The sequence below is a fragment of the Nyctereutes procyonoides genome, unplaced genomic scaffold (assembly GCF_905146905.1).
Source record: "Nyctereutes procyonoides isolate TBG_1078 unplaced genomic scaffold, NYPRO_anot_genome, whole genome shotgun sequence".
NCBI lineage: Eukaryota > Metazoa > Chordata > Mammalia > Carnivora > Canidae > Nyctereutes > Nyctereutes procyonoides.
In genome coordinates, this window is record NW_026575043.1 from 57440333 (window position 1) to 57467114 (window position 26782).

Here is a 26782-nt window from a genome sequence, read left to right on the forward strand (position 1 = left end):
TTTGGGGCCATACTGTATCCAAAACAAGTATCCCTGAACACTAGGAATTAGACCCAGCATGTCACAGTGCTGTTTAATAGATAGGTAAGACTGAGACTAGGAGAGTCACAGATGCCCTGTGGGCATTACTTCTAATGTCAAAGTAGCTGTGATTCCTTTATTTTTTAGTTTGTGCTTATAATTGAATTTATGTAAACTAAATGCAGCTCTGCATAAATAATGCAAATCCATTACATATATATATTTTCTCATTATGGTATTGACTCATGTAATGCAAAGAAATAAATTCAGAATTGAATAGAAAAGATGTAGTAGTTTAAACCTGGCAACGTGGCTTTCACTGTGCTTCTATTCATATTTTCAATTTGGTACACAAGGATTACCTTTGAAAGTGAGATGATGCTACAGAGCCCCACCCCATTGGGAGGGCTGAGCATGAATCATATTGGGGGGGTCCTGTGCCCAGACCCCTGTCACTCTTCCCTCTGGTCCCCTGACTGCTGGCAGACACTGCAGAATGGCGGTCTAGTAGAGTTGCAGTCTATTGCAAAGCACATGCCTTTGTCCTTAATTGCTTTATGCGATGTCCAGATGTAAAGTGATAATAAAACTTATTTTTCATCCATGTGAAAAAATGCCATGTAAAAAGAGTGTTTTATGAAAGAACCATGTATATATTGTAAATTTTTATTTAAGATTGCATCAGATTTACTTAAAATTGATTCATGTAGAGGGTCATTTTATACATTTAGTTTGAACTTTTTTTTTTTTTAAGATTTTATTTATTCATGAGAGAGAGAGAGAGAGGCAGAGACACAGACAGAGGGAGAAGCAGGCTTCAGGCAGGGAGCCTGACGTGGGACTCGATCCTAGGTCTCCAGGATCACAACCTGGGCTAAAGGCGGCGCTAAACCTCTGAGCCACCTGGGCTGCCCCTAGTTTGAATTCTTACACAGATACTGATTTTTTTAAGTGAAGCATTTATTGTTGATTTCTTACTTTTGTGTGAATCACTTTATTTCACCTTAAGCATAATGTTAATGTTTTTTTCTGGTATTAGCCCTGGTACAGCACTGTAGATTTTTTCCTTCCTGTGTGTTCTCATTTACCAAGTCCTAAAACTTTCTAAAACATGACTTTGTCATACCCTAACTCTAGTTAGTGGAGTGTCCATGTTTCAGCAAAGTGTTGATGGTCTTTGTAAAAGAACGAAGATTTGTTTTTGAATGAAATTTTTTTTAAATTTATTTATTTATGATAGTCACAGAGAGAGAGAGAGAGGGGCAGAGACACAGGCAGAGGGAGAAGCAGGCTGCATGCACCGGGAGCCCGATGTGGGATTCGATCCCGGGTCTCCAGGATCGCGACCTGGGCCAAAGGCAGGCGCCAAACCACTGTGCCACCCAGGGATCCCATTGAATGAAATTTTTAAAAAAATTATTTCTTTGCTCTCTTTTTTCACTAAGAAAAATTGAGTGTATAACTATGTGTATTCAAGAGAACTCGGAATCTTAATTACCTATAAGATAAAAAGTTTTCAAGAAATAAAAGAGTGCTGGGCGAGTTTTTCTACTATGGAGGCACTTAACAGACTCAAATATCTTTGGTCTTTGGTCCGTGACAATATATAGGAAGGGCCTGATTGTGAGATTGTATCAGATTGACTTCATATTAGTAAAAATCACGATTTTTTTTATTGTCCCTTATAATGTTCATTTTTTTTCTGTTGATAGAGGTAATATGTTGTTTGGATTTTTATAATGAAAATGTGTTCATAAGTCACATGAACTGTGAAAAATTCATGTATGTGAATGTAATGTAATGTGAAAAAATTAAAAATTAATATGTACTTTATTACACCCTCATTAAAAAAGAGGAAAATAATTGTCATTAATCCTCCCATCCAAAAAAGCTTCTTTAATACTTAGATGTATTTGCTCTCAGACTTTTTCTACTTGTGTATACAAACATACAGTTGATACAACTCTGAATCCTTTTTTGACTCAGCATTAATTATATCACAAATATTTTCAAGTTTGGTGAAAGATCTAGTCAGAATTACAGATTTAAAGTCTTCCCAGCTGTGCATTGTGCAAATTTTGAGTTCAGGAACAAGGGGAAAACATGGTACTGAAACATTAAATTTTTGGAAATGAAGAATTTTGTGTTGATATGGCTGATGAAAATATTTTAATATTTGCTCTTAAATAGCAGAGAGAGAAAAAAGGAAAGATGAGTTACTTGATATTGCAAAGTCAAAGCAAGAACGTACAAATGCAGAACTGCATAATCTCAGACAGGTATGTCCCTAGTTATACTGCTCTTACTATTTGGGAAGCACTTATAAGCAAACATCAAATTAGGAAAAGTGTGTGTCTTTCAATTTTTGTTTATGGTGCTTTTGGAATCCTAACTACATTAAAGGTATATCATATTTAGCATTGCCGATAGGGTCTTGCTTATGGTAATGAAAGGCTTAGAAATTAGTTATACTAAGAAATCTGAGTGCTCACATAGGAAAAATAAAAGCAAACATATTTAGCATATTTATCACTGATCTGTTTTAGCATTTCAATGTTGGCTCTATATAGTTTTGTTGTCACATCTTATTGATTTATCAATATCTACGGCAGATTTATGTAAAACAACAGAGTGATCTGCAGTTTCTTAATTTTAATGTGGAAAATTCTCAGGAATTAATACAGATCTATGACTCAAAGATGGAGGAATCAAAGGTTCTGGAGTCCAGGTAATCTTAGCAAGATGCTATTAGTATGATCTTATGTTTTATTTTATCATCCAGTCTATTTATTCAGTACTTACTATGGGCCAGAATCTTCTATTATTCCCTATATGGTAGGGAATCAATATATATGAGCTAGTAATTGTCATTATAATCCCGGGAGACCTGATCTTAGAATTTTAGGCATGATCCTGATTTAGCCACTTGATAGAAGAAATTCATTAGTCTTATTTTTGTATCTGTTGTGTGTGTACAAGGGTTTGAGCTCAAGTAGAAATCACAGAGGTGAGTCATTTTCATGCGCACTCAGGAGTTTAGTGTTTAGCACTCACTGGGCTAGGAATGGGGAGAATAAAGATACATAGGACGTGGTACTTGCCCAAGAGAAATAACACCAACAAGGGTATAAATAACTGTAGTTGGGAGTTCAGCTAGCTGAGGGTGATCTCTGCTTTTACCTTGATTTTCCTTGTTAATAGGAGACACATTTTCTTACCTATAAAAAACAGTGTGTGAATTAAATTGGTTTCTGTAAAGTTAAAATATAAATATATGAGGTGTGGTTTAATTTAACAGGCATATAACTATCCTACAGTTAAATTTAGTCTTCTTCTCCAGACAGAAGTGTGACAGGAATTAGGGAAGTTCCCAAGCCACTAGGTGTGACCATGAAACCACAAAGGTTGGCTGCCCGTAGTTCCTTTACCTGGTTGTTAGTAGTTGCAGGAGCCGCTGGAAGGAGCATCTGTTGCTACAGACAGTGTGACTGCTGTGCTTGCTTTACTCTTCTCTCGAAGCCTTCTGCTGGGGGGGCATCACACTCATGCTTTATGTCCCGGCTGCAATCCCTGCTGGTATACACCACACCGGTCCAGAGTGCTCTTACAGGCAAAAGCCCTATCATACTGGCTTTTCCCTGCTTTGTACTTCTTGCCCCTGGGAGGCGCTGGGCTGGATGAGTGAACTCACTCTTTAAAGAGTCTAAAATGACTTGTGCCCTTCCAGAAGGTAAGGGGTGAGTTCTCTGAGGGGTCAGAACTCTCCAGAGGAGAATACCTGAATATATGTGACATGAAGACAGTTGATTAAAAGGTTTATCACGTTTGTGTATATTATTAATTTTCATTTTATGCACACCTGTCATCCTTACTTTAGATCATCTTGAGGATATTGCCATATAAATAAATCCAGCAGATATCTGGGGTGGTCATGAATGCAGTATGGTAGATGCATTGGCACTTTATCTCTGACCCTTGAATCTCTGTCCCCTTTAAGTGCTGGGTTTACCTCTGTTTACTATGAAACAGTAACAGTAAGGTGGAATTAGAGAGGGAAATAACAACAATCCACAAGTATTTACAGAATACTTAATGTCTGTGAAAGGCTATCCTATGGTTCTGGGAGAATTAAAAATGCCTCTACCTATTAAGAAACTTAATGAGTCTATTGAAAATACAGGATATGTGCATGAAAGTTAGTGAACAGTATAGTTATAATGGAAGTTTGCTGTGTGATTAAGTAGATAATGCACATAGTAAAACAAGGAGTGCAGTATAGGCAATAAGCACGGAGGGAGTTGAGGGGAAGGGGAAAGTGAGTGTGTGTGGGCTTGCTGGTCAGAGAGACTTCCCTGAAGTCAGGCTGAAATCTGGCTCTGAAAAAAAGAATACATATTCTCCCTTACGTTTTCATTTCAGACAAATGGATATTGATAGGTAGGATTTAGCTCAACAAATGAGGTAAGATACAGTCAGTGTATCTTATAACTTCTGGTTTTTTGTGCTGCCACCATAGCAGAGACATGTGTTTGTCAGACCTTGAGAATCACCGCCCAAAAGTCGATATTAAGAGGGAGAAAAATCAGAAGTCATTGATGAAACATCCAAAATTTGAGACCATGTTGGCTCAGCAAAATCAGCCAGACAGGGGCTCTTGTGAGGTGTGCAAAGAGAAGAAACAACAGGGTAATACCTCATTTGGGGAAAAAAATGTAATTGCTATCTCATCTGTATTTACAAAAGACTTACTGGAGAAGCAAAAGTCTTGGTCTCTGGGAGGAAAAATGCCAGTCGAACCTGAAAACAAAAGAACATTGTGCAAGATCCATGCAAAGTCACCAAAAGGTAATGGGATCGGGATTCAGAATGAAGAGAAACAACTCTCCGAAACATCAACATCATTATCTGATGAGAAACAGTGGCATGATGTCAATGTGTACCTGGGCCTGGCCAACTGTTCTGGTTCAAAACAACCGGAAAGGCTGGATGTTGAATGTCAAGATGACATAGAAAGATCTGGAGTCTCCTGTTGCCATAAAAATGAAACCTGTCTGGGAGAGAGTGACATGTATGAATCCAAGTGCTGCCACCCAAGTAACTTCATCATTGAAGCTCCGGGCCACATGTCTGACATGGAGTGGATGAGCATTTTCAAGCCTTCTAAAGTACAAAGAATTGTTCGCCACAAATCTGTGTGTACTTGTTCAGAAAGTGCCGGTGGAAGGAAATACAACTCCTCCACGAGGTTAGTAATGATTCGCATTGGTCAAAACCCAGAGAGTCCACACGCTATGATGGGAAGTAGAAAGGGCTCCAGTAGCTACTGTGTAGGCACTGCTCAACGGAAAGCACTGTTTGTAAACAGAAGTCGTGTTTGAGACAGACTGGTTACTCTCTTTATCAGCTTCATCGGCATGTAGACTGTTGAGTTTTTGATTGTGTAGAGACTGTATTAGAGTCCAGTGAAAAGTTTGTACCTCAGACAGCTTCTGAGGCAAAGATTTTGTTTGAAAACAAGGCTAGTTGTCATGAGTTGGGCAAATATGTTTTTCTTTTTTTTAAAACTAACAGTGGGGTCACTTTACAGAGTAGAATGTTGCTCTGGGGCATTCCTCAACTCTGGATCCAATGTGAATTGATAAGCTGTCTGTGCAGAGATCACATTCCCTAGACCCCAGATAAGAATTTTGCCAGCCACCTCCCCATCGTATCCCCTACCCCATTGGCATATTTACATATCCAACTGCTTCTGCCTTTGTGTTAACTGTATAATTCCCAGACTTTTTTTTTTTAATCATGCAAGAAAAAGACTATTTGTATGTAACAAGCTGGTGGAAGTTAATAGTTTTTTTAAGAGAAGAAAATGGATTACTTATTAGCATATACTGCATTAGTCAGGCTCATCTTGTTAGAATTGCCGAATCTCGTGGTTGAGGGGTGCTATAATAATGTCTGCTATTTTTAAATAAAACCAAGCTCTTCAATTGTAAATTACAGAAAGGACAAAGTTGCTATATTGAGAACCTTGTTTTAATCATCACACTGACTTTCATAGGACTTTGTGATTAAAATTTCTTTCTGGGGACGCCTGGGTGGCTCCATGGTTGAGTGTCTGTCTTTGGCTCAGGGCATGATCCCAGATTCCCAGGATCAAGTCCCACATCAGGCTCCTAGCATGGAGCCTGCTCCTCCTCCCTCTTAGCATGGAGCCTGCTCCTCCTCCCTCTGCCTGTGTTTCTGCCTCTCTGTGTCTTTCATGAATGAATGAATAAAATCTTTAAAAAAAAAATAAAATTTCTTTTTGGTATTTTCATTATTTGGATTTTTCTTTGGCCCTTTGAGAAGCCTGAGTCATTTAAAAATCATATGAAAAAATTCAAATTAAATTTGGAGTTTTGCTTCAAGACCCTTTTGACCTCAGCAGCTTGAAATAATCGAAACGACCAGTGCCTGCCAGCAGAGGCACATGCCGAGACATCACATGACAAATACGTGATTAAATAGAAAAGATAATTATGTTTTCCTATATTTCCTTAGATAATAAGAACTGAATGTGTACCTGTTCTATTATCAAACTAAAATGCTCACACTTGTACCACCCTTCCATTTGATAAATAAGGGTTTAGCTGTAGAGGGAGAAGCCATGGCAGCTTTCAAATATAGGGAACATGGGAGGAAGAGGCTCCAGTGCCTCTGGTCTGTTCCAGAACAGCTTTTGTGATTCCCTCCACTTTGAGCCCACACTTTAATAATTTACCCAGAAGCTTGGCTATATGTGTCTGTTCTGAGGATCTATAGAAGAATTAACAGCCACACAGTGCTGTTCTACTTTCACAAAAGGACTTTCAAAAACCATTAGCAAAAACCAGCTTCACAAAACAAAAACTCAAAAATTTTCACAAGTTTATCCTGTGTCCTCCCTTTTGGATGATCCTGTCTCTTGAACCTTCTTTTTTGTTTTCTTGTTTTTGGAAGGGGGAGGGAAATTCTCTATTCTGTTGTTAACCCTTTAACTGATAATTCTGATTTAATACTGCAAAGGGTATGCATCAATTTATAATATTCTACTCAAATCTATAATGTTCTACTCAAACTGGAGCTTCTTCGTTAAAAAGAAAAACAGCTTTTTTTTTTTGTCCTGTTGAGATACTTTTAAGTATAAGAATGTTGGTGATATATGCTTGATACCCTTTTAAGATGTCTGTTTCTGTTTCTTTTATTATTTATAGTGAGCTAATTGCCATCCAGCATTCCCACTGTTTGGGGTCTTCAAAATCTGTCACAAGAGAGGATGAGAAATTAATAGAGACAGAGCCCTCTTCTGATGCAAAGAACTCATCTAAGATTTTGTTATTCAACAAAGAGACACCATTGTCCAGTGAGAAGGTTTGTATTTTGCTTATAAATACCCAGCTTGGGACACTGGGTGGCTCAGGGGTTGAGCATCTGCCTTCGGCTTAGGGTGTGGTTCTGGAATCCAAATCGGGATCCCTGCGGGGGAGCCTGACTCTCCCTCTGCCTGTGTCTCTGCCTCTCTCTCTCTCTCTCTCTCTCTCTCTGTCTGTCTCTCATGAATAAATACATCTTTAAAAAGAAAAAAAAAAGAAAGAAATACCCAGCTTGTCTACAGCCATAACCACCCTGAACGTGCCCGATCTCGTCTGATCTTGGAAGCTAAGCAGGGTTGCGCCTGGTTAGTACTTGGATGGGAGAAATACCCAGCTTATTCAAGCAAGACTTTTCCCCAACATACTTTTAATTCTTCTGTAACTGCTTTTAGTGTGCTTAATTTTGGTCATTCTTCAGTTGGTTTTTTGTTTTTGTTTTTTTTAATTACGGTATTTTGATACCATTTAACCAAAGTCAGAGTTTCCTTCTGTTTCTTTTTTATTTTTAAGATTTTATTTATTTATTCATGAGAGACAGAGAGAGAGAGAGAGAGGCAGAGACACAGGCAGAGGGAGAAGCAGGCTCCATGCAGGGAGCCCGACGTGGGACTCGATCCCGGGTCTCCATCCCGGGTCTCCAGGATCACGCCTTGGGCTGAAGGCGGTGCTAAACTGCTGAGGCACTGGGCTGCCGTCCTGTTTCCTTAAAATATTATCCTATGGATTGACTCTAGGCAAAATGTCCCTCAGTCTTCTAGGTGATTTGTAAATATATTTATTTTATTTTATTTTATTTTATTTTATTTTATTTTATTTTATTTTTATTTTTATTTTATTTAACACATATTTTAAACATAAAAAATGAAGGCTATAATAAGCAATGTTCACCTACATTCAAATCTAACATGTTTATATTTTGCCATATTTGCTTTATTTTTCTTGTTTAAGAAATGTTACAGAGAAAGTGGTAGTCCCAAGCACTGTTCTCCCCACCGTCTCCAACTAATAATTATTCTGATGTTGCATTCATGCTTGTTCTTGTACTTTTACTATATAAAAAGCATATATTTAAGCACTACATAGTGTTGTTTTGTGCCTAAAATGTACATAAATGGGGGCGCCTGGGCGGCTCAATTGGTTAAGCATCCCACTCTTGATTTCAGCGCAGGGTGACCTCAGGGTCATGGGATGGAGCTCTGCACTCAGTGGGGAGACTGCTTGAGATTCTTTCCTTCTGCCCTTTGCCCTGCTCTCACACACAGAAATGCATGCTCTCAAATAAATAAATCTTAAATAAAATATACATAGGTGGTCAAATTACTATCTCTGTCCTTTTACAATGTGATTTTTTCCCAACTCTGAATATTTTGTGATATTTGATACTTGAAGACTTAGTCCCTTCATTTTGATTGTTGATGTGTAGTCCATTGATTGAATAAACCAGTTTGCTCACACCCCTCCTACGGTCAGTGGGGTTGTTAGTACATTGTTACTATCATGAATGAGCCAGTCAGTGTGTTCACCATAAACAGGATCTTTATTGCAGCTCTTTCACAGAGGAAATAAGTTCAGATGAACTTACTTTGGGTGTTCTTTGGGGGAAGACAATGGGGTTTGAAACAGTTCCGAGTTCAAATCCTTGTCTTGCTTTGTCTTTGCTCAATGACCTGAGTAAAGTCATTTACTTTCTTTGAGCCTTGATTTCTTATGTGCAAATATACAATAATAACATTACAGTTGCTTGGTCTAAATGTGATACTGCTGGGCCTGGCCTCTAATGGGTACCTGATGAGTGTTCTCTTTGTTAAAAATTGACTGTACCAAGTGCTGACTCGAATCTGGAGCAACAGGGACTTTTCATTCTCTGGTGGTGGAAAAATTCACTTGGGAAAACACTTTGGTAGTTTCTTAAAGAGTGATATATACACCTACCGTATTCCAACTATTCTCCTAGAGAAATGGAGACATGTCATACAGAAACTTGCACGTGAATATTTAAACAGCTTTATTTGTATTAGCTGGAAAACTGGAAACAATCCAAATACACATCAATTGGTAGACAAACTGTGGTGTATCCATGCAATGGAGTACTCCTCAGGAATAAAAAAGGAGTAAATCACTTATGAATACCTAACATGGGTAAATCTCAAGATAACGATGCTGAATGAAAGATGGCAGATAGACAAAATTTTGAACGTGTTTATATAAAACTCTAGAAAATGCAAACTAGCCTCTAGTGACAAAACAGATGAGTATTGCCTGGGAATGGGAGGAGAAACTCGTGGGCAGGAATTCCAAAGGAGCATAGGTTTGATGAATAGGATCCCTATTCATTGTGAGTATCATTTCAGATATTAGTTACCCTTTTTCAATGTTTGTACCTATTTTTCAGAGGCAAAATATGACATTGCATGCTTACATTGTCATATATACATATATATTTAGTGTGTGTCTGTGCATGTGCACACAGATATCTTCTAGGTCAGTAGGGATCATCTTTGTTCCTGGAAAATTAGAATTATTATTATTTTTTTTAAGCAGGCTCCACTACCAGTGTGGAGTCCAATGCAGAGCTTGAACTCACAACCCTGAGATCAAAACCTGAGTGGAGATCAAAAGTCAGATGTTTAACTGCCTGAGCCATCCAGGTGCCCCTAGAATTAATTTTCCTTAATGAAAAAATTAGTCTAGATACTTTTTAAAGATTTTATTTATTTATTTGACAGAGACCGCAAGGGGGAGTGGAAGAGGGAGAGGGAGAAGCAGTCTCCCTACTGAACAAGGAGCCCGATGCAAGACTCGATCCCAGGATGCTGGGATCATGACCTGAGCAGAAGGCAGACACCCAGGCGACCTTTTTTTTTTTTTTTTTTTTAAGATTTTATCTTTAATCTCCAAATCCAGTATGGGGCTCGAATTCACAACCCCAAGATCAAGAGTCACATGCTCTACCTACTGAGGCAGCCAGGCACCCTAGCTTACCTATCATGTGATTTTTATCACATGAATGTTAATTAGTTGTAAGTTCTGTTAAAGTCAAATTATTTAGCCAAGTAGGTCCTTTTTTTTTTTTTTTTTTAAAGATTTATTTATTAGAGCACAAGTGGAAGGGGCAGAAAAAAAGGAGAAAGTATCTGAAGCAGGCTCCATGTTGAGTGCAGAGCCTGATCTGGGGCGTGATCCTGGAGTGCCGGGATCAAATCCCGGGCTCCCTGCATGAAGCCTGCTTCTCATTCTGCCTATGTCCCTGCCTCCCTCTCTCTCTCTCTCTCTCTCTCTCTCTCTCATGAATAAGTAAATAAAATCTTAAAACAAAAACAAGAGTTGGATGCTCAACCAATTGAGCCACCCAGGTGCCCCTTGCTAAATAGGGTCTAAGAAATAAATGGAATTTGGTTATTCTAGTTTTTAATGTCCTATTTTGATATGTAAATACCTAAAGTCAGAGAAATATTAATGGGTTGTTAATATTTGTGTTTATAACATTGTACTTGTAACTATAAACATTTAAAAATGCTTCCTGATCTCTTGCTTACATTGTGCTGTCTTCCCAGGATGACTTTTCGCCCACAAGCAAGCTTCAGCGTTTGCTGGCAGAGTCTCGCCAGATGGTGACAGACCTGGAGCTGAGTACTCTGCTCCCCATCAGTTCTGAGAGTCTCAGGAGCAGTGCCAGAAATGTATGTGGTTACTTTTCTTTTGACCCTATCTGTGTATCTGAATATTCCACTGAGTACTCATTTCCAAGTATCACTGGTTGACCATCCCTTTCTATTAGAAGGAAAGATCCTTTATGTCTCTGAGGCAGAGAGGTAGCACACTGGTTTTTAAAGATGAGGGGAAAATCACACTCAAATGTCACTGTACCCAGACTTCCTCTTTCTAATTGCCTGGGCATATGAATATAAATTCTTGGGGATATAAAAAATATACATTTTACTATAGAAAATTTTAAATACAGAAGTAGAATATTACAATTACTGACCTTCAGCTTTCTGCTGTTTTTATCTTGCCCCTATCCATACTTTTCTTATTAGCATTTTATTTAAAAAAATTTTTTTAAAGATTTTATTTTTTCATGAGAGACACAGGGAGAGAAGCAGAGACATACACAGAGGTAAAAGCAGGCTCCTCGCAGGGAGCCTGATGTGGGACTCAATCCCAGGGCCCAGGATCACTCCCTGAGCTGAAGGCAGATGCTCAACCACTGAGCACCCAGGCGTCCAGAGATGTATCCTTTAATGGGGCACCTAGGTGGCTCATTGGATTAAGCATCTACCTTCGGATCAGGTCATGATTTCAGGGTCCTGGGATCAAGCCTTGTGTCAGGCTCCCTCCTCAGCAGGGAATCTGCTTGTTCCTCTCCCTCTCTCCCCATCCCCCACTCATGTGCATGTGTGCACGTGCTCTCTCTCTCTCTCTCTCTCTCAAATACGTAAATAAAATCTTAAAATTAAAAAAAAATAAATTCTCTCTTAAGGGATACCCGGCTGGCTCAGTTGGAAGAACATGTAACTCTTGATCTTAGGGTTATGAGTTTGATCCCCATGTTGGGTATAGAGATTAGTAAAAAAAATATAAACTTGAAAAAAAAAATAAAGTTTATTACTGACCTGTCCTTCCCCATCTTCCTTCTTACTTCCTCCTCTTTCTTCTTCTTCATTTTTAATGTCATTTATTTGTGGACGAAACATTGGGTCATGTGTCCTATAGAATTTCCCATATTCTGGATCTTCCTACATGTCTTCACTGTTAATTTAACACATTCCTCTACCATCCATGATTCCTAGGAACTGGTATTTAGATCTAGTGACTTGATGAGACTTGGGATCATTTGGGGGTTTTGTTTGCTTTGGCATCACTACTTCACTGGTGATGCTTTCTGCTGCCTATTCCATCATATTAGGAGGACCCAAATATCTGGTTGTGCCATTTGTGGAAGTAAAGCTTGATCAGAAATTCAAGAGTTTGTCAGCCTGAGTTCTTATATTGTAAAGTTCACTTAATGATTTTATTTTTTTTTTCACTTAATGATTTTAATATTCTTTGATTATTATTACTTAGATCTGATATTTCATTAGGAATTGCAGAATAATTGTTTTAAATCTATCATTTCTTCAGGGAGTGTTCTCATTGTTAATTTTAATTGCTTTTTCTGAGCACAGTAACATTTCAATAGCACTAACATAAGTTGCTTTGTGGATTTTAGAGCCTTAACATAAATAGTGAAAACAATATTGAACTTGAAATCAGGATACTTGGGCTCCATTTTCCCAATCTGCAGAGTAAGAGCTTAGAGCTGATGCTTTATATTTAAGAGTTCAGGTGCATTGCTTGGGCATGCTATGTGCATAAAGATATTTGAAAGCCATCAAACTAAACTCTTTTGTATCCCTGACTAAAGAACTAAATTAAAAAAGATCTATAAGAACTCTGAAATACTTCTTTTAAAATCAACTTTGTCTGTAGACTTTAATGCCTATGTACTTATTCTTTAATGAAAACTAGTACAGGGATGCCTGGGTGGCCCAGGGCCTGATCCTGGAGACCTGGGGTCGGATCCCACATCAGGCTCCCTGCATGGAGTCTCCTTCTCCCTCTGCCTGTGTCTCTGCCTCTCTCTGTGTCTCTCATGAGTAAATAAATAAAATCTTAAAAAAGAAGAAAACTAGTACAGATCACTAGTTCAGTAAGTTTAAATAAATGTATATACACTCGTGTAACCAATACCCCAGTCAAGATACAGAATATTTCCATCACCTCAGAAAATTCCTTCATGTTCTTTGGAGTGAACCCCCGCCCCATCTTATACCCACCCCAGGGAACTACCGATCTGATTTTTATCATGAGAGAATAGTTTTGCCTATTCTAGAACTTAATATAAATGCAGTCATATAGTATGTACACTTTGTCTAGCTTCTTTCAATAGAATTGAGATTCATCCATGACAATGTATGTGTTGGTACTTCACTTCTTTTCATTGCTGATTAGTATTCCGTCGTATGAGTAGACCACAGTTTATCTTTTTACCTGTTGATAGAGCATTTGGGTTGTTTCCAGTTTGGGCTTATGAATAAAGCTGCTATGAACATTTTTATATAAGCCTTTTTTAATTAACATATGTTTTTATATATTTAACTTTTTAATAAACCACCATACAGTGTTTAAAGGTGGTTCACACCCTTTGTATCCCTGCCAGCAGTGTATGGTAGTTGCAGGTGCTATGTGTCTTCACCAGCACTTGGTTTTGTCAGTCAGCTTGATAAGAGTCATCCTAGTAAATGTGAAGTGGCTTCTGGTTGCTGCTTAACTTGTATTTTCCTGATAACATAATGATTGGCATCTTTTCATGTGCTTATTGGCTCTTCACATATCTTCTCTAGTGAAGTGTCTGTTCAAGACTTCTGCCTATTTTAAATTTGAATTGTTCCCTCTGTTACTGAATTGTAAGAGTTCTTAATATAGTCTGCACACACAGCTTTTGTCTTTTGTCAGATATATTGCGACTATTTTCTCCCAGTTTGTGGTTTGCCTTGTTATTTTCTAAAGTGTCTTTTGAAGAGCAGAAATGTAAAATTGTGATGAAGTCTAGTTTATCAATTTTTTTCAAATCATGCTTTTTGTATCCTGTGAAATTTACCCCAAGGGTGTGAATATTTTCTCCTCCTGAAAGTTTTAAAGTCCTCTTTAGGTCTATGGTTTATTTCAATTTAATATTTGCAGATGGTATGAAATAAGGATCAGGTTCATTTTTCCTCACATAGATATCTAGTTCCAGCACCATTTGTGAAAAGACTGTCCTTTCTCGTTAAATTACTTTTGGCAACTTTGTTGAAAATCAGTTTACTGTGTATTCAAGGGTCTATTTTTGGACTCCGATCAGTTCTATTGATCTGGTTGTTCTTATACCACACTATTGATTATGTGACTATAGAAAGTCTTGAAATCAAGTAGTATACATGCTCTACTTTTTTTTTCTTCTTCTTCTTTTTTTTTTTTTGCAAAATTGCTTTTTCTATCCTAGATTTTTTGCAGGTCCATGGCAGTTTTAGAGTCAACTTGTCATTTTTTTTTTTTTTTACAAAAATACATTCTGATAATGTGATTTCATTGAATTTATAGATCACTTTGGGGAAAATTGACGTTTTGAAAAGAGTATATCTCCATTTATTTAGGTCTTCTTTCATTTCTCTTAACTATATTTTGTAGTTTTTATAGGGGTCTTGCACATCTTTTGTTAAATGTATTCCTGTTACTTTGTTTATTGATGCTATTATACATGGTACTTATTATTTATCACTAATTATCTGCTGATGGTATAAAGAACTAGAGTTGACTTTTGTAAATTGTTCTTAACTAAATTCACCTATTCTGGTAGGTTTTCTGTAGATTCTGAGGATTTTCTACATAGACAATCATGTTATTTGTGAATAAAGATTTTCTAATCTTTAGGTTATATTATAGGAAACTAATCTTTCTAATCTTTAGGTTATGTTAAGTTATAAGAAAAAGTTCTTACCTAATTGCTCTAGCTAAGACCTCCATGTCAATGCTGAATAGCAAAGTGAGAGTGAACATCCTTGCCTTATTCAATGAAATGCTTTCTGGTGGCATTGCTTGCTTAGCTCTCCATCATATTGGTATTTTATTAGATTCAGAGTTCCATGAAGCTGTTTCCATCAGACACAGATGATTTGAAACCAGAACATTAACCACTTATTTTACTATTATTTTTAAAAAGATTTAAAATTTTTTTTAATTTATTATTTGACAGAGCAAAAGAGAGCAAACAAGGGGAGCATCAGGCAGAGGGAGAGGGAGAAGCAGACTCCCCATTGAGCAGGAAGTCCAATGTGGGGCTTGATCCCAGGACCCCAGATTGTGACCTGAGCCAAAGGCAGACATTTACCCAGATGAGCCTGAGCCACCCAGGTGCCCCTTTTTAAAGGATTTTATTTTTGGGCAGCCCGGGTGGCTCAGCGGTTTAGTGCCACCTTCAGCCCAGGGTGTGATCCTGGAGACCCGGGATCAAGTCCCACGTCAGGCTCCCTGCATGGAGCCTGCTTCTCCCTCTGCTGTGTCTCTGCCTGTGTGTGTGTGTGTGTGTGTGTGTGTGTGTGTGTGTGTGTGATTAATAAATAAAATCTTAAAAAAAAATAAAAGATTTTATTTTTAAGTAATCTCTGCACTCAACTTGGGGCTCAAACTCACAACTCCAGAGATCAAGAGTCACACACTCTACTGACTGAAGCAGCCAGGTGTCCCAAGAACATTAACCATTTTAGAATCAGCACGCTCAATGCCATGAGCTTCAATAGGTGGTTTCAAAGATTACCTTCAAGAATAATGGGCTCCAGAAATAGTGATTTTTAATAGTTTATATACCATGTATGCCATATAAGCTTTTCAAAGTGGAAACCCTGATGCACTGTGTGGTGTTTTCTGGGAAGTTTTTTTTTTTTTTCCCCTCAACAAACTCTTTGAAGCATTAGTGAAGTAATTTATTTACTTTGGAGCAGAAAGTGTTTTTAAGTGTTCATAATGTTTTTTTGTAAACAGCTTTATTGAGATATAATATACACACCATGTGAATGTTCTTCCATGTGAAATGCACAATCCAGTGGTTTTAGTATATTTACAGAGTTGTGCAACCATCACAACAATCCAATTTTAGAACATTTTCATCATTCCAAAAGAAACCTCTGTACCTATTAGCAGTCACTTGCCATTCCCTCTCCCTAGCTCCCGGTGACTATTAATCTACTGTTTTTTCTCTGTGGATTTGTTGGGCAGAGATTTTTTTTTTTTAAGATTTTATTTATTCATGAAAGACACACAGAGAGAGGCAGAGACATAGGCAGAGAGAGAAGCAGGCTCCCTGTGGGGAACCTGATGTGGTACTCAAGTCCCAGGACCCTGGGATCATGACCTGTGCCAAAGGCAGACGCTCAACCCCTGAGCCACCCGGGCATTCTTGGGCAGAGATTTTTAATCAGACTTTGCTGAATAGAATTCAAGGGATCCATAAATTTTGATAGTAATAGAAATCACACATAAGCTTATTTCAATCTAATCTCTAATTGAAATTTACCACTTCCTTTAATTATGAATATAGGAAACAAGCCATAATAGTATGTAACACCCATGACTTTGTTCCTAATAGAGATTACAGATGGTTTCATATCACATTATAGTTATTGCACATATCTTGAAATATCCTTTATAACTTAGCACTACCTCAAAATTACAAAATAGTAGACTTGCTGCTAGGTCTTATTATTTAATGCTTTAATAATGAAGAGTACAAAGGCACCTGGGTGGCTCATTGGTTAAGCATCTGACTGCCCTCAGCTCAGGTCATAATCCTAGGGTCCTGGGATTGAGTCCCGTTTTGCTTTGCCCTCCCTGCTCAGTGGGGAGTCTGCTTCTTCCTCTCCCTCTGCCCCCTCCCCCCTTCATATTCTTGCTCTCTCTCAAATAAATAAATAAAATTTAAAAAAGTGTTTAAAAAAAAAAGTGTAAGGGGCACCTGGTTGGATTAGTCAGTGGAGTTTGCAGCCTTGATCATGGGGCAGTGAGTTTGAACCCCTCGTGGGGTATAGAGATTATTTGAATAAAACTTAAAAACAATGTATATTATTATATCATAACCTGTTTAATATTTTGATAACCATATTACTTCATCTGTAATACAACTTATGGATTCCTAAAAATGGCTGCACAGTGCAAAATGTCCAGACAATAGAAATACACAGCTTACAGGAAAAATGAGATTAGGAACATAACATTCAAACACTTTGTCTGTGATACATTTTTCTTTTTTTAAGGGTAGGAATGTAATCAAAATGGTCAGAGTTTTTATACCTGTTAAGTGGTTAAGAAATACCTAACTACTGCAATAAATATAGCACTTCATCTTGAAAAAGACTTGAAGTTTGCATGTAGAATTGGGTGTCAGGGAGGTAGGTGACAGTTTGTGATCCACTAGGAAGTAGCAGGAAGGTAATCGGATGGGAAAGCATAGCAGAAGATGTGGTTAGGTGTGGCTTATAACACACCTGGGAAGCTGCAGGGGCCAGCAGATGTTTGAGGGGCACATGCGTATGTATTCCTACATGCCATGGCTCAGTCCAGCTGGTACAGCTTAGCTAGTGTTTCTCATGGACAAAGTTGTACATAAGTAAACACAAACCACATTATGCCCAAATTGCTCCCTAATATGTCTGCTGTGTCCGAACAAATTCACATTCTCAAAACAAGTGTTAATAGCAGAACTATCGGGGAGCCCTGGTGGCGCAGCGGTTTAGTGCTGCCTGCAGCCTGGGGTGTGATCCTGGAGACCCCGGATCGAGTCCCACATTGGGCTCCCTGCATGGAGCCTTCTTCTCCCTCTGCCTGTGTCTCTGACTCTCTCTGTGTGTCACTCATGAATAAATAAATAAAATCTTTAAAAAAAATAGCAAAACTATCTTTGAGTATGATCTACCTGATAGACCCCTACTCATTCTCATGGCCTCAGGCTCTTAATCTCTTCTGTAGGATTGTATGTTAAGTTCCTATCTAAGATAGAATCAATAGCTCCTTCACTTCTGTCCTCATGGCACAGCTATGTGTGTCTGTGAGCATGTAAGCAGACTACATGCATGATAGCAGACTGCGTGCGTTTCTTCCTGTCCTCCATGGGCATCTTCAGTAACCCCCCCTTACTCATCTTGGCATTCCTGGTTGTAGCACATGCAGTACCTGCTACAGAGATTCAGTAAATACCTGGAATAGACCTGATAGGAAAAAAAAAAACAGGATAAAGACAAAACAGTAACCTCAGGTATAGACTGAAAAAATGCTAAAGCTCTTGAAGTTGGCAAAAACTTGGTTTCAGAGAATTTTTGAGCTAGAAAGACCCAGAATAGGTACGTAATCTCAACCTTACATCTCATGGGTAAGGAAAAGTGATTAAATCTCGTACTTAATGTGCCACAGCTGGAACTAGATAATCATTTGGAATTATTTGGAAAATAATACTGGCTTCGGATGTAATAAATTTTCCAGAAGATTATTAATTAATTCTGGAAATGTTGCAAAAACAATTCAATTAACAGAAATCTAGGGGCACCTGGCTGGCTCCGTCCATTAAGCATCTGTCTGCCTTCAGCTCAGATCATGATCCTGGGGTCTTGGGATCCTGGGCGTCAGGCTCCCTGCTCAGTGGCGAGTCTGCTTCTCCCTCTCCTTCGGCGTCTCCCCCTGCTTGTGTGCTCTGGCTCTCTCTCTAATAAAAAAAAAAAAATCTTTAAAAAAACAACAACAGAAATCTACTTGGCAACATACTTAATGACTCCCTCCCTCTGGTCCTGTGAATGGGGTATAGCTAGTTAGAGAAAAAAACAAGTAAGCGGGATAAAGTTCTGCGTGGCCTGTTTCACCATTTTTGCCATCTGGTGCTGAGAACAAGGGTCTTATTTCAAAGCCTTTTTCTGAAATGCACACTTAGACTTCGTTGGGGGAGCACAGAGTGATTCAAACTTTCTGGCAGGGAACTTGGCACTGTTTCCTAAAAATTGCAGAACTGATCCTTTGATACAGTAGTGTTGCTCTGGGAATCTCTCCTATGAGTACATCCACATGTGTATAAAGTGGAACATGTACAAGTTTTTTGTTGCAGCGCTGCTTCAAAATAGCAAAAATTTGGAAACAATCCAAGTGTCCAGCAAGAAGAAACTGAGGGAGTAGCAATGGTATGTCCACCGGGTGGAATATTACTTAGCCATAAAACATAATGAGGAAAGTCTTAGAGTGGAAATACTTCTGGGATATGTTATTAAGTGAATAGAAGCAAGATGCTGAAAGGTTCCTATGGTATTGATCACATATACAAAAAGGGGGTGGGAATAAGAATATATACTATTTAATGTCAGTGTTTTAACTATTAAAAAAATAGCCCCAATAATTTAAAAAAGAGAGAAAAAAGGAAAGAGTAAAATGCAGCACAGCTGACCATATCACCTTACCCTGCAGCAGGCTTTCTACTTACTTGAGGGGTGGGAATGGGGAGGGATTCACCTGGAATCTGAATTTGGACTGTTTGACAAGTACATGGGACTGTACATCCTCATCGCTAGTTTGAGACTGTTAGTGTTGTCCACCAGGATTCTTAACCTTTTTTTGTGGCAGGCTGGTAAAGCCTACAGATCCTCTTTGAATAATCTTCGTTTTGATATGTATTCTTTATTTTTTTTTTAAGTTCAAGTTAATGTATGTATAGTATTGGTTTCAGGAGTGGAATTGAGTGATTCTTCACTTACATGCAACACCCAGTGCTCATCCCAACAGGTGCCCTCCTTAATACCCGTCACCCATTTAGCACATCCTAATCCCACCCTCCTCCCCTCCAGCAACCCTCAGTTTGTGCTCTATAGTTAACAACCTCTTGGGATCCCTGGGTGGCGCAGCGGTTTGGCGCCTGCCTTTGGCCTAGGGCGCGATCCTGGAGACCCGGGATCGAATCCCACGTCGGGCTCCCGGTGCATGGAGCCTGCTTCTCCCTCTGCCTGTGTCTCTGCCTCTATCTCTCTCTCTGTGACTATCATAAGTAAATAAAAATTAAAAAAAAAAAACAACCTCTTATGGTTTGCCTTCCTCTCTGTTTTTATCTTATTTTATTTTTCCTCCCCTTCCTCTATGTTCATCAGTTTTGTTTCTTAAATTCCACATAGGAGTGAAATCATATGGTATTTGTCTTTCTCTAACTTATTTCACTTAGCATAATGCCCTCTAGCTCCATCCACGTTGTTGCAAATGGCAAGATTTCATTCTTTTTGATGGCTGAGTAATATTCCATTGTGTATATATACCACATCTTTATACATCTGTGGATGGACACCCAGGCTTTTTCCATAGTTTAGCTATTATGGATATTGTTGCTATAAACATCGGGGTAGATGTACCCCTTTGAATCAGCATTTTTTTTAAGATTTTATTTATTTATTCATGAGAGACGCAGAGAGAGAGAGAGAGGCAGAGACACAGGCAGAGGGAGAAGCAGACTCCAGGCAGGGAGCCCAACGTGGAACTCGATCTCCAGGACCACACCCTGGGCTGAAGGCAGTGCTAAACCGCTGAGCCACCTGGGCTGCCCTGAATCAGCATTTTTGTATCCTTTGCATAAATACCTAGTAGTACAATTGGTGGGTCATAGGGTAGCTCTATTTTTCACTTTTTGAGGAACCTCCATACTGTTTTCCAGAGTGGCTACACCAGTTTGCATTCCCACCAACAGTACAAAAGTGTTCTCCTTTCTCTACATCCTCACCAACACCTGTTGTTTCCTGAGTTAATTTTAACCATTTTAGCAGGGGGTGAGGTGGTATCTCATTGTGGTTTTGGTTTGTATTTCCCTGCTGATGAGTGATGCTGAGCATTTTTACATGTGTCTGTTAGCCATCTGGATATCATCTTCGGAGAAATGTCTGTTCATGTGTTCTGCCCATATCTTAAGTGGATTATTTTTGGGGTGTCAGTTTTGATGAGTTCTTTATAGATTCTGGATACTAGCCCTTTATCCTCTAGGTCTTTCACAACTATCTTCTCCCATTAGAATCATGTTTTTAAATTAATAAAATACATCAGATTATAAAATTCATGAGAAGGCTGCTTGAGCAGAGAGGAAGCAGCATGAATGAAAGCCCAGAGAATAACCCTCACTAGCTCAAATGTAGGTCCCAAAGGGAGGAGGAAGATGCTGAGGAGGTGGCTTATCCTGCAAGCTAGAGTTTACCACCTGAGTCTACCAGTGTCTTTCCAGGTATCATACTCCTCTGTCCTTTTTTTTTTCTTCTTCTTTTTAAAAATATCTCCCCAAACACCTGACAATGCTAACCAAGTCCTCAGTAACTACTTATAATTTAACAGTGGCACTTAAGAGTTGTTCACTCTTATTGAGGACCACTGTCTCATTAAGGGCTCAACACAGTCCATGTTAAGGCTGTGATAAAGAGCCAGTTCTATTTGGGCATTAGTTGATTGCCATTGTTTAAGGAATAACACACATTGTAAAGCAAACAAAGCCTTCCTACTAGGCAGTTAGAGACAGGAAAAGGGCTGCACACATGAATAGGAAATCAGTACCTCTTTGCTGGAAGGATGTTAGTTGTATGAAATTACTTCATTATATTTCATTAATTCTGTAAGGTATTTTAAGGGCATTTCTGCTGTATTTGTGTGTGTTTGTTTTTTGGTTTTTTTTTTTTTTTTTTTAGATTTTATTTATTAGAACGAGTAGGGAGTGGAGGGGCAGGGGGAGAGGGACAAGCAGACTCCCCACTTAGCAGGGAGCTCAATCCCAGGACTCTGGGATCATGACCTGAACCGAAAGCAGATACTTAACCAACTGAGCCACCCAGGCGCCCCTATATTTGTGTATTGTCTTAAGTATTGTCCAGTTTTTCTCTCCTGGGTACTAATTTTGAAGTTGTTTTGTAGAATTTAGAAGTCTCAGAAGAGTCCGCTCAAAAAAATACTTTTATTAGTAATTGAAGAAAACAAAAGTCAACTTCACTATTCATTGTGGTCATAGGTAAGTCACCTTTGTTTATCTCCTCTTAAAGCTCATTTGATATTTAATAAGTAACTTGGGAACATTGATAATAGAGTCAAGGCCATGCATTTGTTTGACCTATAATCCTTTCTCTTGTTTGACCTATTTATACATACCTTCTAAATTTAATCAGTAAAAGTCAATTGTTTGTATGAGAAATGAAGATCAAATAGTTTTGTTCTCAATACCTAGAATTTTAAACACAAGGAAATGAATACAGACAGTTTTCAAAGTCAGAATCTAAATTAACATTAACATTTTAGGAGCACCTGGGTAGGTCAGTTGGTTAAGCATCCAACTCTTGATTTTGGCTTAGGTCATGATCTCAGGGTCATGAGATTGAGCCTGGCATCAGGCTCCATGCTAGGCATGGAGCCTGCTTAAGATTCTCTGTTCCTCTCCCTCTGCCCTTCCCTGCTGCCTCTTTCTTAAAGAAAAAAAAAATCAGCATTTCATTTGGATGTCTTTTTGGAAAGAAGTCTTTTCTGGGGTTTCAGGTTTTATAAAAAGGTTCATTGAGTGGGGTGCCTGGCTGGTTCAGTTCACGGAACATGTGACTCTTGATCTCAGGGTTGTAAGTTCGAGCCGTATGTGGGGTGTGGACATTACTTAAAAATAAAATCTTAAAAAAAAAAGATTCATTGATGTAGTAAGTATTTTCTTGATTTGTGTTTCCTTCTATCAAACCTGCATTTCAAATACAAAGTTTCTTCAGAATCCAGTTTGGTAAGTTAAAAAGTATACTCATTTCAGATGCTTTCATGGTAAAAGAGAGCACGTCAAGAACTCTGTGAAAGCAGTGAGTGTAGGTAGCCCTCTTCCTCTCCCTTGTTCTTTCTCTGCTGAGAAATTTTCAGATTTATGGTATTTTGCGTGACCTTAGGAAGATAAAAATCAAGACGTATAGTTAATTTTTTAGAGACTGGAACTTAGAGTACAGTACCCAATGCTCTCCACTCGATTTTTATTAACTCTGTGTTTCTTTCCTTCTTGCAGAAGCCAATTTCTCATCTTCGGAAGGCAGGAAGCGGACATCAATACCTAATACCTAACCTTGAAAACAAGAAGGGGATTGTAATCCTTTGTAAGCAACATTTAATACCCAAGGGAAGCAGAAACTGAAAGTTAATTTTTCAGCATCTATATTTTGTTTGTTTTCAAGTTGACCATTTTCATGTTGAAGATATATTTTTTATGTGTAAGAAATTAGACCTTACTGTGTATTTATCTATATACAAACTTGGAATTATGCTTAGAGAGAAAAGGACTTCTCTGTAAAGATGTAGACTACAGTTAAGTACTAGAGAGCTCTTTAAAAATGTGGACATCAAATAGAGAACCCCTGTATACAAAATGCTATTTTAACTATGATTTTTTAAAAAAACCTGTGCTTTAAATTATAACTAACAGCCTATTAGAGTCACCTGCAAATATATGAGAAGTGGTATTCTCTTCTTTTGTGGCTTTAGCTCTGGACTTTGCTATGTAAAAAAGACATAAAATGATAGGATACAAAATATTTTTAACTGGAAAGTATCTCCTCTGTTACTGACAGTTGAGGTCCTTCTGTCCCAAAGCTGAACAGAGCCCCATCTCGTCTGGGTCTGTAATAGGTCCCATCTACTTACACAAACAAAAACTTGCAAGTTTTGTATGCATTTTTTTTTATCATTAAAGACTAAAACACTTCCCTTTTAACTTGTAATTTAATTTTTTAAAAGAATATACTATGTGCATTTCTGTCCCTTCTAAGAAAATTGATCAGCTTCAGTCAATAAAAAATATTTTTAATAATAAAGAAAAATAATTTTCTTGGATTTCTTTTTATCATAAAGGAGTAAAAAAAAAAGGAAGGTTAGTTGCTTGAAACTGAACCTGGCAAGTTAATTTCCTTGGGAATGGGAATGTATTTTTTTTAAGCATTGCAGATATCAAGGTTCTATTGTGCTGTATAAATGCCCCTTTGTTGAAAGGTTTCAGTGCTACTTCAGAGATGATTTTCATGAGAGTGGAGGAGCCACCCCATTTAGCCTTTTTAATTAGGGTGCTGAAAAGAGAAATTGGGTGAGGTTTGGCTGTGTTCTTTATAAATGCTTGCTTTCTCCCTCAGGCATGGCTGGTTTGTGCAGAGGAAGTCTGAAAAAGGTACAGTTGATTCTGAACTGTTGGAAGCCTAAAATATCCCTGGAGAGGCTGATTTCCAGCTGAGAAACAAAATATGAAAATTTCTCCCTTCTCTTTATGCTAGGTTCGTGGCTACCTGTCAGCTTGCCCAGTGAAGAGAGAAGGAGAACACTGATGAGATGCTAATAAGTAGGAAAATTTCAGGGAACTAAAGGATGAAGAAAGTCAAAAGTTATTTTGTGGCTAAATATATTTGAGCTCATAGGATTATAGTATCTGCAGTATCTATCTTACTCTATCATGTTGTGAATTGTAGCACATACAACTAAAAAATGGGAAATCTTTATATTAATACCAATTTATCTCTCTCAGCCTAAGTTATTAAATATGTGAGCAGTTTCTGGTAGGGAGAGTCAGCCTCGGTCTGTTTAAAAGAGTTGCGAGATAAAAACTAAGCATTTATATTTTGTTATCAATACTCTTCCATACTCTTCCATCTTAGGAGGCAGCTAAATGGTGCTGTAATTCGCCTGCCAGAAATGATCTCAGCCATCAAAAGAGACTGGTGTTGTAAGGGTACTTTTAGAATTTGTGAACAGGTTTTCTAAAGAGAAATACCCCCAAAGAAAGAAATTCTAAGTCAAGATAATATGTAAACATTAACAACAAACAGTTTTACCTAAAAAGCTGTAGTAGGAAAGCATGGTATTGAGAGGCTCAGTGGGGTAAGGTTGGTTCAAACTAGGAAACCAGATGAATTAATCGGGACCACAGCAGACAAGGTAGGTAGTGATCTTTGAGAGGAGTTTATCAAATGAGGAGGGCACATTAATCAGTCCTATCAAAGATGATTTCTGGGTTCTCAGCCAAATACACACTTAGGACATCTAACCACAAAAAAAACCTCAAAATAATTTGAACACACAGTAAGTACTGCTTGCTGGCCATCGGAGACACAACAGTAAGCAAAGCAGACTGAATCCTTGTTTACAGTGGAGACAGACCTTAATTAAATAATCACAAATAGATCATGAAAAACTGGTAAGTGCTCTGAAATAAAGCTTGGAGCTACTGTGACAACATACATCAAGGGCATAGGTCAAGGGCGGAGGCTTCAGGGAAGCTGAAAAATAAATAGATGCTAACCCAGGAAACAGGAAGAGGAAGAGCATTCCTGACAATGGTAACAGCAGGCGCAAAGGCCCTGAGGTGGAAAGGAGCATGATGCATTTTCAGACCTGATGGACTAGGATGGCACAAGATGAAGCTGGACAGGGAGGTTGGGACCAGACCATACACACATGTACCAGTGAGGCAGTGTGGGGACTGCAGCCCCATCATTTCAGTAAGCCTAATGATATAAACGCTGCTATTCATCTTTCTTGGGTTTTCCTTAAAATGAGGCATTCATAACCCAAATTCTTTGCCTTTCTAATAGCCTGTGGGAAGCATGAAACCGTTCTGGAAGTACACCAAAATGGCGCCCTGATTTTGATGACATGGAGAATCTCAGCCAACCAGTGATGGAACCAGTACTAGAACCAGGTCTCTTGCCTAACAGCATTACCAGAGATGAACCCCAGCAAATTCAGAGGGGGAAACATTGTGTCCTAGGCTGCTTATCTTAAAAAACTAAGCCATATGTTGAAGTGAACCAAATTATGGGGGGTTATTATTATTTTTTTAATTCATGAGAGACAGAGGCAGAGATATAGGCAGAGGGAGAAGCAGGCTCCCTGCAGGGAGTCTGATCCGGGACTCCATCCCAGGACCCTGGAATCACGCCCTGAGCCGAAGGCAGACACTCAACCACTAAGCCACCCAAGTATCCCTGCTATGGGGGGTTCTTTACTCTTTCAACCCTGCATTTCACACACATTTATTGAACATTGCTAATGTACCAGACATCCTGCTAGACACTGAGATTATAAAATGGAGTAAGATGGGGTGCTCCTTGCCCTGCAGGAGCTCAAAAGCTTACATACAAGCAGATAAATTATAATTCATTAGAGATATTTTAGTAAAGTACTCTTGGGTCCCAGTAATAAACTGTTATTAAAAAGAGAGGTAGTTGATTGCTGATATGAAGTCACTGTGGCAGATGTTCTAGACCTAGAGGAGTTGTTGCCTGTTTTGAAAGAAGATGCTGTGTTACATATAAAGGTCACAGGATAACTTGCTTTTGTTCATGTGGAAAAAGGAGTCTGAGAAACAGCTGGTCTGGAGCCAGCAAGCCCCTTTACTGTGGTCTTTATTTGGACACAGCTGTTGACCAGGGTGCTGGGGATTAAAGATGAAACAGTACATGTGAAGGATTTAGCTCAGTTCCTGGCAAATAATAAGCCATCAATAAATATTAGCCATTGTTATTCTGGTAAAGACACTTTTCAGGGATTAGAATTAGATAAAGCATGGTTAGTTTATTTTTGGTGGAGTCAGAAGAGAGCCTTGTCAAATACAGTTTTCAAGTATCCATCCAGTGTCAGTTTTGGGGCAAGCAGAGATTAATCTATGAAGTTTTGGAGAGGGAGACCACCTTCAGGGTTACGTAGGCATCACTCACTCTTCAAGGGGAGTCCTTAGTACCTGTACTGGGTGATCTCATACCTACATTCTGAGAGGAAAACGGGATAGTAGTAACTAACCGTTTGATAGC

At 38.6% G+C, this 26782-nt stretch overlaps 1 protein-coding gene across 8 annotated transcripts in view; it reads left to right on the forward strand.

Annotated features, from left to right (window-relative positions):
- Positions 1 to 25945, forward strand: part of CCDC62 (coiled-coil domain containing 62) — a 41412-nt gene extending 15467 nt beyond the window's left edge. For 4 of the 8 annotated variants that reach the window (XM_055323047.1, XM_055323049.1, XM_055323051.1 and 1 more), the window contains 8 exons: positions 2212 to 2300; positions 2634 to 2749; positions 4538 to 5266; positions 7251 to 7407; positions 10964 to 11089; positions 22999 to 23086; positions 24113 to 24147; positions 24251 to 24334. In XM_055323047.1, the coding sequence (XP_055179022.1) occupies positions 2212 to 2300; positions 2634 to 2749; positions 4538 to 5266; positions 7251 to 7407; positions 10964 to 11089; positions 22999 to 23086; positions 24113 to 24147; positions 24251 to 24301 (1391 nt within the window). In that variant the 3' untranslated portion in view covers positions 24302 to 24334. Of the gene's footprint in view, positions 1 to 2211; positions 2301 to 2633; positions 2750 to 4537; positions 5267 to 7250; positions 7408 to 10963; positions 11090 to 21887; positions 21982 to 22998; positions 23111 to 24112; positions 24148 to 24250; positions 24335 to 25564 lie in introns of those variants that run through there. The other 4 variants (XM_055323048.1, XM_055323054.1, XM_055323050.1 and 1 more) reach the window with 4 other exon arrangements.
- Positions 25946 to 26782: the final 837 nt, after the last annotated feature.